At 47.5% G+C, this 17412-nt stretch overlaps 1 protein-coding gene across 1 annotated transcript; it reads left to right on the forward strand.

The window, feature by feature from the left end:
• The first annotated feature begins 9519 nt into the window (after positions 1–9519).
• On the forward strand, positions 9520–17412 carry LOC118083946 (torsin-1B). Its single transcript, XM_035113058.2, has 5 exons — positions 9520–9898; positions 11005–11270; positions 13556–13731; positions 15311–15438; positions 16432–17412. Exons 1-5 carry the CDS (start codon positions 9670–9672, stop codon positions 16677–16679), a joined length of 1047 nt encoding a protein of 348 aa, XP_034968949.1. The 5' UTR covers positions 9520–9669; the 3' UTR covers positions 16680–17412.

Below are 17412 nucleotides of genomic sequence, written 5' to 3' on the forward strand. Positions count from 1 at the left end.
CCTGGGTTTATCCCCTCGCCACAGCTTCATAAGGATGGGAGAGCAGGGCCCAAAATCATCCAGCCGTGTTGATATAGCTTTGCAACGAATAGAGCGAGTTCCACGCCAATAAGTCCCTGGTTCGAATCTTGCTGCTTCTGTTTGCCTCGTCTTTAAAAGGATATTGCAGAGCTAGAAAATGTTCAGAGAAGGGCAAACAAAATGATCAAGGGGGTGGAGGGACTCCCCTATGAGGAAAGGAAGTAGAATTTGGGACTTTTTAGTTTAGAGCAAAGGCGAGTAAAAGGCAACATGACAGAATAATAATAATACCTTTATTGTCAATGTATAACCTGTGTACAATAAAATTAACCGAGCCTCCCTCCCCTCCCCACCCAAATACTCAATCTCATTGCACTCTGTGTGTTTATCACACACCACCTGGCAAGTCAGTTGCGCTATGTTATTTTCCGTTCAACAGCCTAACAGCCCACGGATAGAAGCTATTTTTTAGCCTGTTGGTACGACTGATTACTTCTATATCTCCTGCCCAAGGGTAGAAGATTAAAGAGGTGCTGGCCGGGGTGTGAGTCATCCCTGAGAATTTTTCTCACTCTCCTAAGGCACCGATCCCTTGCGATATCATCTAGCAGACTCAAGGGACAGCCCATGATATCATGTGCTGTATTCACCACCCTCTGTAGAGACTTTTTGTCCGTGGCTGTCAAGCCAGCATACCACATTGTGATACATTATGAAAGGACACTTTCCGTGTTTCTCCTAAAATAAGACACGTCTTATATTTATTTTTCCTCCAAAAAAACACACCACGGCTTATTTTCGGGGGATGTCTTATTTTTTTGAGCGGGAGCTGGCAACAGCATGCTGCGCCGAGCCCCAACCTGTTGAGAGCCGGCAGCAGCGCACCGCGCGGGACCCGTTGAGAGCCGGGGAGCAGAAAATAAAAATGGCAAGGCTGCCCTTGTAACAAAGCACAATAATACCATAATACTGCGGAGCTGCGGAGCTCAGCGGGGTTCCGGCCCTCCCATTTGCGTGCTGCTGGGGAGCAGAAGAAACGCCGTGATCCAAGGATCCAAACGCGTCGGCGGAGCAGGAAGCAGCCGCAGAGGCGGCTGTGAGAGAAGCGGCAGCGGAGGAACCGGCAAGAGGCGGCTGCACGGGAGCCGCTTCGGGGAGCGCAGCACAGCGCGAAGAGCCTGGTGAGAGGCAGCTGCGGATGCAGATGAAGCCCGGGATCTGCGTGGGCGACTGGGGGCGAGCGCCCTGAGCGCTGCAGCGGTGGCGAAGAGGCGCCCGATCAGCTGAGAAGCGGGCTGATCGGGCGCCTCTTCGCTACCGCCGCAGCGCTCAGGGCGCTTGTCCCCAGTCGCCCACGCAGATCCCGGTCTTCACCTGCAGCAGCAGCTGCCTCTCACCAGGCTCTTCGCGCTGCGCTGTGCTCCCCGAAGTGGCTCCCACCCCCGCAAAACACAGTGAGGCGGCCGTGGGGGAAGTGCCGAGAGCGCCCAGGAGCACGGCTGCAGCGACGGTAATCCCAGGGGCTGCGGAGGTGGGTGTGGGCGTGCGCCAAGCCCCAAAGCACGGCGGTGGCACTGGAGACAGCCACTGCAAGTGGCATGAAAAGAAGAAGATCGCCAGCAAGCGCGCTGTTGCCTCTTGCCGGCTCTTCCGAAGGCGCTTAAATGCCTTCCTTTCCTTGCCAGACCTGCTCCCCCCGGCTTATTTTGGGGGGGTGTCTTATATTTATTCTACTAATGAAAAGCCTGACATGGCTTATTTTTGAGGACCGTCTTATTTTAGGAGAAACACTGTATTGTGGACCTGTAAAAGGAGTTCATCAATTGTTCTTTAACATTATTCTTTCGCAAGACCCTGAGGAAATGGAGTCTCTGTTGGGCCTTTCTGACCACCTGTTGTGTTGGTTTTCCAAGTGAGGTCCTCACTAAGGTAAACTCCCAGGGATTTAAAGGAGGAGACTCTCTCCACACAGCTCCCCCTGATAGACAATGGGGCAGGTTCCCCTTTGTATAAAATTCTGCGTGGTGTGGGGAAAGTAAATAGAGAAAAAGTTTTCCCCGCTCTCTGATAACACTAGAACTGTCTGGTGGAGATCCAATGCAGAGGAATGCTGGAAGATTCAGGACAGGTTTTTTTTAAAAGCCCTCCACACAGCGTAAACCTGGGGTTTCCAAACTAAGGCCCTGGGGCCGGATGCGGCCCAATCACCTTCTAAATCCGGCCCGCGGACGGTCCTGGAATCAGCATGTTTTTACATGAGTAGAATGTGTTCTTTTATTTAAAATGCATCTCTGGGTTATTTGTGGGGCCTGCCTGGTGTTTTTATATGAGTAGAATGTGTTCTTTTATTTAAAATGCATCTCTGGGTTATTTGTGGGGCATATGAATTCATTCAATTTTTTTTCAAAATATAGTCCAGCCCCCCCACAAGGTCTGAGGGACAGTGGACCGGCCCCTTGCTGAAAAAGTTTGCTGACCCCTGGCGTAAACTATGGCACTCACTCCCCCAGGAGGCATAATGGCCACCAACCTGGATGGCCACCAAGCTAGATGCCTTTTGCTGGCTACTAGCCACAGAGTCTTTGCTCTGCCTCCCCAGCCAGGGGCAGCAGTGCTTCTGAATACCACCTGCTGGAAACTGCAGGAAAGGTGAGGGCTTTTGTGCTTGTGGGCTTCCTGTTGGGGCATCTGGCTGATAACTGAGAAGAGGATGCTGGATGAGATCGGTGCCCTTTTGATTCAGTCAAGCTGCAGGGCTCTTTGTTACTCCCTTGCGACTTAGGCGGTCATGTTGATCTTCGCAACTGTTGTAGTGGATGCAGCATCCAGAGGAGATGCAGCCTCAGGGACCTCTTCTTCTTCTTCTTTGCAGCCATCTGAGAATGAAGAAATGGGCAACCCCTCAGAGGTGGGGTGGCGACAGCGAGGTTGGGCCTTGGAGAAACTGGAGAGTTCCAAGGAATCAGAGGCCACCGTCTGCTTGCTGGTCACATCCCAGACTTCTACCAAGGGGGAGCAGATGGCACTGCCCATCACGAGGTCCTAGGGGGCTATAAAGTGAGTGAGCAGCTTATTCTAGTTGGGACTAAGTCCCCAGTGCTCCTTTTGCAGTTATATGGGTCGAGGCAATAGAAGCTCGTGCAATTTTATGCTGCATCAACAGAGGTATAGAGTCCTAAGCAAGGGAAGTGATAGTACCACCCTAGTCTGCCTTGGTCACACTCTGCTTGGAGTACTGTGTCCAGTTCTGGGTGCCTCAGTTTATGAAGGAGATTGACAAGCTGGAATGTGTGCAGAGGAGGGTGACCAAGATGTGAAAGGGTCTGGAAACCAAGCCTTATGAGGAACAGTTGATGGAGTTTGGGATGTTTATCCTGGAAAAGAGGAGACAGAGAGGAGATAGGATAGCCACCTTCAAATATATAAAGGGCTGTTGCATGGAAGATGGAGCAAGCTTGTTTTCTCATCCTCTGGAGGGTGGGACCTGAACCAATAGCTTCAAGTTAGAAGAAAGTAGATTCCGACCAAACATCAGGAAGAACTTTCTGGTAGTAAGAGCCGTTTGATGATGGAACAGTCTCCCTCGGGAGATGGTGAGCTCTTCTTCACTGGAGGTTTTGAAACAGAGATTGGGTGGCCATCTGTCAGGGGTTCTTTAGCTGTGATTCTTGCCTTGCACAAAGTTGAACTAGAGGAGCCTTTGGGGTCCCTTCGAACTCTACAATTCTATGATTCTATGACTCCAAGGTCTCCTTCCAGGCCTGGAAAGGTCGTGCGAATGCACACCAACCTACACGACTGTGCGGAGATTATTCCAGACCAGGCATGTGGCGTCAAAGGCATGGGGGCACTTCTTCAAAGCCCCCCCTTCCTTCTCACCTGTCTCTTTTGCTCAAGACCCTCAGGTCAGCTTGCAGCACAAATCTGCTTTGACACCACAGCCTGGATCCTGTCCTGAGTGGGACACTCTGGCACACTCTGCCAAAACAGAGCAAGGTAGCAATTAGGAGCCGGGGTGCACAGATCAGAAACTGATTACTTTCTCCTGCTGTCCCTTTTCCTGAAACCCAAGTAGGCAGGTCGATTAAACCCACAAGACAGAATTCCTCCCTCTGCTGAGGAGGTTAGCTGCGATGCTAGCAGAAAAGGGCTGTCCTGTCAAACTGGCACAAGTCAAGCTGGAATCCTGCCCCAGTGGTGAGCAGCCTCCACTCAGTTTGGAGACCTGCAGAAACAGAGAGGGGTGGTGGTTTGTGAGAACAGAAGAAGTAGGAAGCTGCCTTATATCAAGTTGGACTGCCAATCCACCTACCTCAGTGTTGTCTACCCTGACTGGCAGAAGAAGCTTTTCAGGCAGGGGACATTCCCAGCTTTGCCTGGAGATGCTGGGGAGGACTGAAGCTAGGCTCTTCTGCATCCAAAGCTGATGCTCCAATACCGAGCTGCAGCCTTTCCTCTAAAAGAAGAAGAAAGACCCCAGTCACCGTGGTTCTTAATAAATGCGCATGGGCAGAATTAAACAGGGACAGCTGTTTTATGCTGAGTCCCTTGGTCTGCCTAGCTCAGTATGCTCTACCAACTGGCAGTGGCTCTATAGGGTCTCAGGCATTGTGGGGCTTGGCTTTGAGATTATTCCACCCTCTGCCAAGAAGTCTTAAGCATTTAAGGTGCCCCTCCACAGGTTGCTTCCACAGCATCTTCTCCCTCCCTCTTACCTGGCTCTTTAGCACAGCATCCATTCAACACGCAGAAAAATCAGCGGTGGTGGCTGCTTCGTATACCTGCATCCCAGTTTGCATGGCCGAGAGGTAAGCTGATCGCTGATTTGCATGCCTGGCCTGGGTGGTGCTATCTGATTTCCAAGCTATCACCTTTCTCTGCAAGATGAAATGCAGAGCCTACTCAAATTAGTTTTCCAGAACCAAGGAAACCCAAAAAAGTGTGCTGAGGACTGAAGAAACAGTGGTAAAGTTAGGTAATTTTACCTGACTCTGGAGTTCATCATCAATACAATAATAATAATTATTATTACTCACTTGTTACTCAACGACCCTAAGCAAATTACTAAACATAAAACCATTGATAAAAATTCATTGATACATTACTGTGCATGGTTCAGGTTGACTTATCTCAAAAAGGCTATTGCAAAGTTGATAAAAATTCAGAAATGGGCAACTGAAATTATCAAGGAGATGGAATGACTCCCCTGTGAGGAAAGGTTGCGGGATTTGGGACTGTTGAGAAAAGATGAGTAATAGGTGACATGATAGAAGTTTTTTTTAAATTAGGCATGCAATGGAGAAAGTGGAGAGAGGGAGGTTTTTCTGCTCCTCTCGTAACACTAGAACTTGTGGATATCTTATGAAGCAGAATGTTGGGAGATTCAGGGCAGATAAGAGAAAGCACTTCTTTACGCAGTGCAGAGTCCAACTATGAAACTTGCTTCCACAGGAGGCAGTGATGACCACCAACTTGATTCATGGCTGTGAAAAAGAACTGGACATGTTCACGTAGGAGGAGAAGGCTATCAACAGCTAGTAGTCATGGTGGAGATTGAACCTGGGACCTTCTGAATGCTACACAATTTTTCTCCACTGAGCTATGGCCATTCCCCAGCAGTTTTACAGGGGTCCCCCCCTATATTATCACACATGCTTTAAATTGTGGTGTGTTGGCCCTTGTTGCCTTTGGGCCCACCCCCACCCTTCCTGTTTATTCTGTTGGGTGCCCCCCAGTCCAGTTCTGATGGCATCAAAGCAGCTTTTCCGCAGTACTGACCCAGGACATGCACTAAAGATTGTGAGAGATGGGGAGCTGTCCAGAGTGCTGGAAGATAGCACAGCCCCCCTCCCCATCCATATCCACCCATATCCATCCCAGACCCTTCACGGCACTGAGGGCATTGCTCTTTGCTCAAAGGCATTTGGGTCAGGACTGGAAGATAAGATTTTGGGGGGTGGGGGAGGAGACAATGCGGGGCAGAATGGACTTTCGCCTTGGTGCTCTTCTTGCACAATACCTGTCCTGCTGGCAAATGCCAGGATATTCCTATCCTTGTTTAGTTGAGGGCCTGCAATTTCCTTGTGTGGGAGACAGGTGGAGAAAGCGAAGTCCTTTTTCATGTGGTGCTGTCAGGTGGCAGTCAGCAACTCCCACGGCCAGTTGCCAGGAACCTACGAGACAAGGAAAAGTTATTACCATCTGCTTTTGATTAAATATTTACAGAGAAAGGCTTGGAACATAGCCTCTTGGGATAATGGCGTTGCCCCAAATGACTCTCCACTCTCCTTTTCTCCCACTTCCTCATTCGTCATTGTCATCATCTCCCCTACAGGTGGCTCTGAGGGCCCTCTGCTTCTGAGTTCTTTGCTCTCCTACTTTCAAGGCTCGACAGGTTCTGGGTGGGTGGGTGGATGGATCTGGAATGCTTTCTAATGACACTGTGCCCATCAGCTGTCACCCTCCTGGTGCTTCCTCTTCCTTCTCCTCTCTCATTACAGTGGTACCTCGGTTTAAGTACACAATTGGTTCCGGAGGTCTGTACTTAACCTGAAGCGTACTTAACCTGAAGCGAACTTTCCCATTGACAGTAATGGAAAGTGGATTAATCTGTTCCAGACAGGCCCACAGAGTACTCAACCTGAAGCGTACTTAACCCGAAGTATGAGTGTAATTGGTTCTGGAAGTCTGTACTTAACCTGAAGCATACCTAACCTGAAGTGGACTTTCCCATTGATAGTAATGGAAAGTGGATTAATCCATTCCAGACAGGCCCGTGGAGTACTTAAACTGAAAGTACTCAAACCGAAATGTACTTAAACCGAGGTATGACTGTATTTCCCAGCTTTCCCCCTCTTCTGTCTCTGAGCTGTGACCTCACTCAAACGTAATTCCGAACTGTCGTCTTCTTCTCTAGAAGGCTCAGGCTGGGGAGGCGGTCTCCACCATTCCTCCTCTGCCCAGTCCCTGACAGATGCGGAGTTAAAACTATGGATTTCCCATCCTCAGGAGGTGGTGATGGCCACCAATCAGATGGCTTTGAAAGAGGATTGGACAAATCCATGGAGGAGGAGAGGGCTATCAATGGATATTTATGGGAACAAGTTTCCATAGTTTGTGCGACATGAAGACGTCTTTCCTTTTATCTGACCTGGATTCCCCAACATTCAACTTTATTGGATGTCCATGACTTCTGGTAATGATGAGAGTGGGAAAAGAACCTGATAGCAGTTGATAACACTTTCCTCCATGTGAGATTGATGATGGGGATGCCATTTTTCACTGTTAGCCATGGTGGCTGAAAGCTCAAAATGGCGATGGAGCTAGAGCCTGTCCAAGGCCATTAATTCTTGTTTTGCCCCCATCCTCCTCCTCCCTGCTGAGTGAAGAAAGGTGGTTTTATTTCAGGTTAGGTTTTACATTCGGAGTGTAGTATTTCTTTGGGAGGTTGTCCCTGCTGTTTTGGGTAGCTTCCTCAGTAGAGTTTACTTAGGGCTTTCTCAATATTTGCTTTTGGATGACAGAATTTGCACACAGCTTAAAGGTGAAACGTGCTTGGGGGGGGGGGGACAGGATCTTTGCTCCAGCTGGTTTGATAGCAGGTCCAGTGAGATGAAAGAAGAAACACTAAAAACATGATCAGTAATAATGTTACACTAATATTTTCATTCATTTCAGTGGGACTGATTTGGGGAGGGCTTGGATACATGGCCTGCATCCTGTGTATACATGGCCTGCATGCTAATAATGTTTAAATTAGCAAATTATATATATATGTTTAATTAGCAAATTATATATATGTTTAATATATACACACATAAATACTACATATATTATACACAGACATATATATTCAAATAGAATACATTAGATTTCTCTCTCTCTGTTTCACCAGTGCTTTTCGTCTAGGAAAAAGGCACTACTACTGTGTACCGTTGAGTACCCCCACATTATTTCTCATGTGTTTCATTTATTTATTTATTGATTTTATATCCCTTCCTCTCCAAGGAGCCCAACAATGGCGAACAGATAGGAAATTTAAACCCAAAGTAAAAACCTTCTAAAACTATTGCAATTAAAAGCATCTGAAAGCGATTACACTTTTCTCTGTCTCTCACTCACACACACACAGAGTATGCAGAGAGGCGCACACATGTGCATGTTGTTAACAGAATATCTGAGGGCTCCCTTGGACAAAACAAGACTCCAGCCAAGAATATCAGAGCAAAACAGCAGCCAGTAGGCTTGGTCTTTATTAAAGAAAAATACTGTCGCGACAGGGCCCCACCTGCAACAAGGTGAAGCAAGATGGAGACCCCGAACAAAGGGGGGGCCTTCCCTTTTTATTAGCATCCCACCACCAAGGTACACCCCTAAAGATACACCACTAATATATCACTAATATGTCATTGATACATCACAAAAAGGAGGGGCCCAGAGGTAGAAATTTGAGTACCTGGCCAGCTGCTCCTGGTCTCTTCTCACCCCCTCCCTGTTACATTCCACAGGACAAAGAGAAGTTTCACAGTCATTATGAAGGTGATACCTGTTCTTTGATTAGATCCCGAGTCAATCCAGTTTGGGAGGAAAATCCATTGTGTAGAAGATAGTCGGCTGTCTGGCACAGTTGGAGGTGGAAATTCCCTTGCCAGAGGAGGCTGTGTATGTGTTGTCTTGCTTGCCTGGTTATGGCCATTGGGTGAATACTCCAAGATCCCCCCTTTGATAGTGAACCTATGTATTATAAGAAGAATGAAAGGGGGGGCGCGTATTTTTCTGCAACAATGTTAATAATGCCTTAAATATCACTCATATTTACTTAAAATGTCTCTCCAACACATGGTTTTATTTATTCCTTTGTTACACTTACACCCCATTTTTCCTCGAGCGCTCAAGGTGCCGTATGCGGACCTCCTCCTCTCCACTGCCCACCCCAGGACCACCCTGTGAAGTAGGTCAGGCTGAGAGGCAGCTAATGAGTTTCATGGGCCAAATGGGTGTAGACGTCGTTGTAACACTTCTAAGCAATCGAAACTTGAATGGATACATGTTATCCTTCCATTGTCTGCCCAGCAGGAGGGCGTTCAACCCATCCTGCAAATAAAATAATGGTATTTCATTGGAGCATGCATTTAATAGTTGATTTCTCAGAAGAGAGAGACTTGGGGTTTGGGGGGGGGGTTATGTCGTGGTTGTGCGTAGTGTCATCGTCCTGACTTCAGCTCGAGGTTGTGCTGGGGACTTGGCACTACTTCCGGGGTGTCACACCCCCGCCCCGACTTTAACAAGCACTGTAGTACTGTACACTATTTATATATATATATTAACCTTATACACACACACACACTTTATTATATTATATATTGTGTTTACATATGCACACGAAAGCAATCCACGTGCTTGTTCGGTAACTCCCTAAGCAGCTGCCAATGAAACTGGCTTAAAACGTGTCCTTAGCAGTTGCTAGGATGGAAACTCCGCCCCAAACAAAAATGGCGCCGGGGCTTACGGGAAAGGGAAGGGGTCCGTGCGGGGGCTGCTGGGAGTTGTAGTCCCCGCCGTCGTGCTTGCGAAGGTGGGCGGTCGGACTTGCATCAGTAGCTGCCAGCGCGGGGCATTGCCGGCCGTTTCGCCGGCGCGGCGTCCACTATGCAGCGGCTGCTGAGCCTCCGACTCCGCCTGCTTTTGCAGCCGCCGGTGCTGCTCCTGGTGCTGGGGGCCGCCTTGGGGCCGCATGGATCGGCGGGCCTGGAGCCCATCAGCACCACCATCGCCATCGGGGCGGCCTCGGCTCTGACCGGTTACCTCACCTCGCCCCGCTTCTACTGCGCCTTCGTGGAGTGCTGCCCCGGCGAGGAGGAGCGGCCCAACGGCACCGGTACCCGCAGGCAGGGAGGGAGGGTGGCTGGCTGGCCCCATAGAGGGGCAAAAGCGGGATGTAGCAGCCCTAGCCCCACCATAGAGAGGCAAGGAAAGAGGACGAAAAATAAGGCAGGCCTTCCCCCTTAGAGGGGACCCACCCCCATACGCCCATAGGGAAGTTGGAGGGTTTTTTTGTTGGGGGAGGGCAGAGAGAGAGAGAGAGAGAGTAGTAGTTTTGGCCCCATAAAGGTAAAGGTCCAGTCGCAGACGACTCTGGGGTTGCGGCGCTCATCTCGTTTTACTGGCTGAGGGAGCCAGCGTTTGTTTAGGGAGGCTTTTAATGTTGAACAGGTAAATAGGTTATTGTATTTTAATCTGTTGGAAGCCGCCCAGAGTGGCTGGGGAGGCCCAGCCTACGGGTCATGTGGCCAGCATGACTAAGCCGCTTCTGGCGAACCAGAGCAGCGCACGGAAACGCTGTTTACCTTCCTGCCAGAGTGGTAACTATTTATCTACTTGCACTTTGACGTGCTTTTGAACTGCTAGGTGGGCAGGAGCAGGGACCGAGGAACAGGAGCTCACCCCGTTGTGGGGATTCGAACCCGCCAACCTTCCGATCGGCAAGCCCTAGGCTCAGTGGTTTAGACCACAGCGCCACCCGTGTTCCTTTTGGCCCCATAGAGTTGTTCAATTTGGTTGTGCTGTGTGTTCAAGGAAAGAAGTTGCCTTTGAGTCAGACTCTTGGTCCATCTAGCACAGTATTATCTACACTGACTGGCAGCAGCACTCCTGGATTTCTGAAGGACATTCCCAACTGTAGCTGGATAATGCCCAAGGTTTATTTATTTATTGCATTTATATCCCACCTTTTTCTCCAAAGAACTCAAGGTGGCCTACACAGTTCTCCCTTCCTCATTCAATCCTCACAACAACCCTGTGAGGTAGGTCACACTGAGAAGCTGTGACCGGCCCAAGGTCACCCAGTGAGCTTCAAGGCCAAGTGGGAATTTGAACCCTGGTCTCCCAGGTCCAAAGTCTGGCACTCTAATCGCTGGACCCACAACTGAGGGTTGCAGAAGTGCCTCTCTGAAAACAACACTCTCCATCTTTGCCTCTCTGCAGCGCTCCGGCTGAATCTGGACAATAAGCTTTTCGGACAGCACCTGGCGAAGGACGTGATCCTGAAGGCGGTGACTGGCTTCGTCAACAACCCAAACCCTAAGAAACCCCTGGCGCTCTCCCTGCATGGTTGGGCGGGGACGGGCAAAAATTTTGTCAGCCAGATTGTTGCCGAAAACATCCACAAGGCCGGGCTGAAGAGCAAACATGTCCACCTTTTCCTTTCCACACTGCATTTCCCCCACGACCACCACATTGCACTGTATAAGGTGAGGGTGTAATTGGCTGAGTGTTTTTGCAAGGCTTTATGTTACTGATTCTAGGCTTATTTTGTACCCATTTTACAGAGTGGGCAAAGTGAGGCAGCTCTCAATCTCAGCTGGATGGGAACTGTAGTTGAAAGCATTTGGCTATCATTGGGTTAGTGAAGGCTGTAGTACAGCATAGCCAAGAGTACTGAGATATCTGAATAATAAAACTCAGTGGTGAAGCAGATGCTGCCTCCACTCCAAATACCACCTGCTGGGAATCTCAAGGACAGAAAGCTGCTGCTGTGCTCAGACCTTGCTGGTGCATCTCCCTCAGGCATCTGGTGGGAACAGGATGCTGGACTAGGTGGGCCACTGGCCTCATCTTGCAGACTGCACTTACATTCTTAAGTTTTTTGCATGCAGAAGGTCCCAGGTTCAGCCCCCCAGTATCTCCCTTGCCTGAAAGCCTAGATAACCACTACCAGTTAGTGTTGACAATACTGGGCAATATTGACAATATTGAATTCAGCTCTTCAATCAGAACTGTGAGGACTAGAATTTTACTTTATGTTAAGGGGGAGGGATGTAGCTCGCTGGTACAACACCTGCTTTGCATGCAGAGGATCCCGAGTTCAATCCCCAATGGCATCTCCAGGTCTAAGAATGTCCTTGCCTGAAACCCCGGAAAGCCCTTGCCAGTCAGTGTTGACAGTACTGAGCTGGATGGACCAAGGGTCTGCTTCCTGTCTTCCTTTTCCAGGGTCCCTGTTCCCTGGACTAATTGAAAGCTTTTTTCCTGACTTTTTCCTGATCATTCTTTAAAGCTTCTTTTTGCATCCATGAGCGCTAGAAACTTTAAAGTTACTCTAAATGACTGGGTTGTACATGGCATGCTAAATGGTAAGCTTGTGGGGAATCCTAGCTCGCAGAGGGAAACTGAGGTCTCTGGGACTTGCGCCAGGTAGAGACTTTGTTCTTCATTTGGAAATGCTTTCAATATTCTAGAAGGGCAGGAGAAGGACGACCCAGGAAAAGAAAATTTTGGATTTTTTGGATCCTATTGCTATGGCCTTTTGAGCACTCTTGAAAACCAGTAGTGGCCATTTGCCTTCCAGTAAAAGGAGTTAATATAGGAGAAGAATGGAAAGTGAAAGCTGAGAGTTTGTGGAGCGGCTTCCTTTTTTATGAATGGAAGGAGCTGCCTTATACTCCTGTGGTTAAGAAACCCCCGTAATTGAGAAGTTGGTTAGTTGCCTACCCTGGATGGGTTTGCACTCCCTCCCGAAGGAGAAAGTTCTCAGTTTGGGGGTGCTTCCATATCCGGTTCTGTCACTGGAGGCTCAGCCAACTTAAGTGGACAGTTCAACAGCTATGGCCATCCCTGGACCAGGAAAGCCTTGCCACAGTAGTTCATGGGTTGGTTGCTTCAAGACCGAATTACATCAGTTTGCCCTGTGTGGAGCTTCCCTCACGCCTGATGCAGAAGCTTCAGTTACTGCAGGATGCTGCAGCCCAATTGCTGACAGGAGTGAGGCCTCGTCAGCATTATAACACATGTGCTCAGAGATCTGCATTGGTCGCTCATTTGCTACCAGGCCATGTTCAAAGTGTTACAGTTTGGGACCACTTTATCTACATCATCACCTTACCCCACATTGTGCCTACTTGACTGCTTTGATCAGCCGGATTGATACTACTACCCATTCCACATTTGAAAAAACTTGATCATTTAGTGGGACAGCACCTGCACTTTGGAACTCCCTGCTTCTTGATATCAGGCAGGCACCTTCACTATACTCTTTTTTTCAGTGCCTCCTAAAAACATTCCTGTTCAGCCAATCCTGCTCACATGCTTAGAAAGTTGATGTGGATTTTAATTTTAGTTAACTTATTGTGTATCATAATGTATTGCATTTCCCCCTGTTTTTATGGTTTTATCTTTTTTTGCAAACCACTTTAAAGTTGTTACTCTACAGTACTGTGATCCTGTGAGAAAAGTGTGTTGCAAGTCAAAGTCTGCTTTAAAGGGTGGTTTTACCCTCTGCCAGGCTCGGGCCAGCAGTAGGCCTCCTCCTGAACGCAGTTTGGAATGAGGGTAATTTACACCAGTTTCCATTAAGCTGGCATAAATCCCACCACTCTCTTAGACTTAAGGATCACTCTGTCTGACTGTTGCTTTGTTTCATTGGTCAATTACTGTACAAGTAGGGTGTCAGGGTTTTTTAATGTTAAAATCAGAGCATCCTCCATAATTCGGTTGATCCTGAAGAACTGTAAGATCAACCTTTTATCCTTTCGTCCAGGAGCAACTGCAGAAGTGGATTCGGGGTAACGTCAGTGCCTGCGCCAAGTCGGTATTCATATTTGATGAAATGGACAAACTTCACCCAGGACTGATAGATGCCATCAAGCCTTTCCTTGACTACTACGAGCAGATTGACGGTGTCTCCTACAGGAGGGCCATCTTCATTTTTCTCAGGTTGGGAATCTCTTTGCCTTCAATCACAAGCCCTTCATTTGATGGTTTCCATTTGAAATTAGACAAGTCCCGCTAGATCAGGTCTTCAGAGGTCCATCTATCTAGTCTTTTATTTATTTATTTTAAATAAAGAAACTTTATTTGAATTATAAATTAAGAATTACAAATAAAACAAAACTGATCAAACAGCTCTGAACATATTTTCTGACAAAAACAAAACTCAAAACAGAAATCAAAAGCGAAGAAATGTAACAAATAGGATTTCCTCCAAATACAAAATAATCAACATTGAAAAACAAAAAACGAACAGAAAAAAAGGAAACACACATAACACCTCCACCCCACTCCCACCAGTGGGCTTTTATTGCTAAATTTTGGTATGTTATCAATTTGACTAGCCAATCCTCCTTACTGAGTACTTTGTTACTCTTCCAATTTTTCGCGATAAGGAGTCTACCAGCTACGGTACCATTGCATACATCATCAAGCATCTTATCTTTAGCCTTAATTTATTTGCTTAACATTCCTAATAGAAATATTTCTGGTTCTTTCTTGAAAGAATATTTAACTATTTTTTTAAATTCTTTATAAATTTCTTCCCAAAAGCTCTTAATTTTTTTTTACAATGCCACCATACATGCAGATAGGTACTGACTTCTTCCTGACACCTCCAACCATCTAGGCTTTTAAATTGATTAAGCCAGATGTCCGTTGTAAGCTCAGAAGCAACTGAGTACAACAGTAACTCTCCCCTCCTGTGGTTTCCAGCAGCTGGCATTCAGAGGCACTCTGCCTCTGACAGTAGAGGCAAAGCATAGCCAACAATAGCATTACCTTCTCCTAATCCTGTTTCAAAGCTGTCCAAGTTGGTGGCCATCACTACCGCCTGTGGGAGTGTGTTCCCTGGGTCTAATTAGGTGCTGCATGAGAATCCTGAACCTCCTGACATTCAGCTTCATGGGATGTCCACAAGATCGAATGCCAGGAGAAAGGGAGAAAAGCTGTTTTATATCCTCTTTCTCTGTGCCATGCACAATTTTATAAACTTCTGTCATGTTACCTCTTACTGACCTTTTCTCTAAACTAGAACATCCCAAATGCACCCGTCATATAGGGGAATCGCCCCATCTGCTTTTGACTGCCCCTTTCTGAATATTTTCCAGTATCCCTTTTGAAGCAAGGCAACCAGAACTCTTTGTGCTACTCTCCACGCAGGGTCGCACCATCAATTAATTTAGTGTCTTTACGATACTGGTGGTTTTATTTTCAAACCCTTTCCTAATGATTTCTAGCATTTTCCCTCTTCACTGCTTTTTCAAACATACCTCAAACGGGGGTGGGGGGCTCACCACTTACCAGCATTCTACATGTCTAGATAGGCTTTGCCTGAATTTTTTTTTTTTTAAAAAAATATTTTTAGCATGCACCAAAAGCATCTGACTGATGTCAATAGGCAGGAAGTTCCAAAGTTTCAGTAAGATTGGTTTCTTACAAAATCAGGATGCGTATTGCTGGTTCTATTATGAAGCATATGGATTCCTAACATGTCTCCCACCCACCCCTTTGGCTTTTCTGACAGTAACGCTGGGGGAGACCTCATCACCAGAGTGACCTTAGACTTCTGGCACAATGGGCGGGACAGGGAGGAGATCCAGCTAAAGGACCTGGAGCCTGTGTTATCTGTGGGCGTCTTCAACAACAAGAACAGTGAGTTCCATTGGCTGTTCTTTGCCCTCCTCCTTTCTTGTCAAGCAAGAGATTTTTTAATTCTTCCTAACTCAAAGTTCTGTCTCCCATCTGTGGCCCTTTGGATTGTTGTTGGACTCCAACTCCCATCAACCCCTGCAACCAACATGGGAAGTGGTCAGGCATGATTAGAGTTGAAGTCCAACAACATATGGAGGGCACCGCAGTGGCTGCCCCTGCCTAAAGAACCACTGCTGGTTTGTAGGCAATCCTGTAGGCAATCCTGAGCTAGATGTATTATTTAGAATTTATATACTTCTCAGTTTAAAAAACAAATAAGCAGTCAACCATTAGCCAACCAGAGTATATTGAGAAGCAAAGTGGCTAGTAAGCCTGATCTTTATTAAACTGTTGCAACAGGGTCCCCACTCAGCACATGAAGGAGGGAGGAGAACCCTGAACAATGGTGCGCAAGCCCTTATTTAGCCCACCCTGTAGCCCAAGACCACCATCCCCTCACAGAAGGAGGCCAGTCTGCCAGGATACCTGATAATGGTCCCTGATTGCATTACCTGGGCAGTCTGGCCATTCTTTTGTGATGGTTAATAGTTTAGTTCACAGGCTCACCCTGTTCCTACACAAATTTGCAAATTAAGACACAATTTGCAAGCAAAAGGCAATGGGAAGGCTTTCCCATTTCCTTCCTCCTTGCAGAGAAATACTTGAGGTCAATTTGGGAGAGTAAAAATGGCTTCAGGATTGCTCTTCTGTACTATTTCAAACACACGGTTTATATACTTATGTATGTGTTTGCCTTGTACATTTATGAACATTTAATTTATATTTGAGAATTCTTATAACAATATATAGAGTTGGAAGGGACTCAGAGGGTCCTCTAGTGCAACCCCCCTGCAAGGCAGGACTCACAGCTCAGTTACCACAATATGCAGTCAGGGGCATTGATATCTCCCAGTTCCCAAATCCACTCACCTCCTTAATTTTGCCCTTCCCCAGGCGGCCTCTGGCACAGCAGTCTTATCGACCGGAACCTCATTGATTACTTCGTGCCATTCCTTCCCCTGGAGTACAAGCATGTGAAAATGTGTATCCGAGCAGAGATAGTCTCCCGCGGCAACCCTGTCGACGAGTCAGTGGTCCAGAAGGTGGCCGATGAGATGACCTTCTTTCCAAAGGATGAACGGATCTACTCCAACAAGGGGTGCAAGACTGTACAGACCAAGTTGGACTTGGTGGATATTTGACTTTTTTAAAATGCCATTAAACCAGAAAGAGGAGGGTGGTGAAGGGTTTTTTAAATCTATTGTCCTCTTTTCTCCAAAGCACCTTTTAAAAAAGTTTTTTAATGAAAGAAAAATTCTGGGTATGCCCTTTTTAAAATATTGTGTGGGGCTCTTAGGAGCTGTTGGCTTTTTGTGGTCACACCTTAGGCATTTCCTCTCTCAATGTGCCAACAAGAAAACAGGTACCACTCTTGTCTTCATGTAGAAATCACAAGTGTAAGACCAGGATGGCAAACTTGTGGACCACCAGATATTGATGGAGTACATCAGGTGTAGGGAACCTTTGGCCCTCCAGGTGTTGCTGAACTAAAGGTAAAGGTAAAGGGGCCCCTGACCATCAGGTCCAGTCGTGTCCGACTCTGGGGTTGCGACGCTCATCTCGCTCTATAGGCCGAGGGAGCCGGCGTTTGTCCTCAGACAGCTTACGGGTCATGTGGCCAGCATGACAAAGCTGCTTCTGGCGAACCAGAGCAGCCCACAGAAACGCCGTTTACCTTCCCGCCGGAGCGATCCCTATTTATCTACTTGCACTTTGATGTGCTTTCGAACTGCTAGGTAGGCAGGAGCTGGGACCGAGCAATGGGAGCTCACCCCATTTCAGGGATTCTGATCAGCAGATTCTGATCAGCCGACCTTCTGATCAGCAAGCCCTAGGCTCTGTGGTTTAACCCACAGCTCCGCCTGGGTTGCTGAA

This window comes from Zootoca vivipara, chromosome Z (genome assembly GCF_963506605.1).
Source record: "Zootoca vivipara chromosome Z, rZooViv1.1, whole genome shotgun sequence".
Taxonomy (NCBI): Eukaryota; Metazoa; Chordata; class Lepidosauria; order Squamata; family Lacertidae; genus Zootoca; species Zootoca vivipara.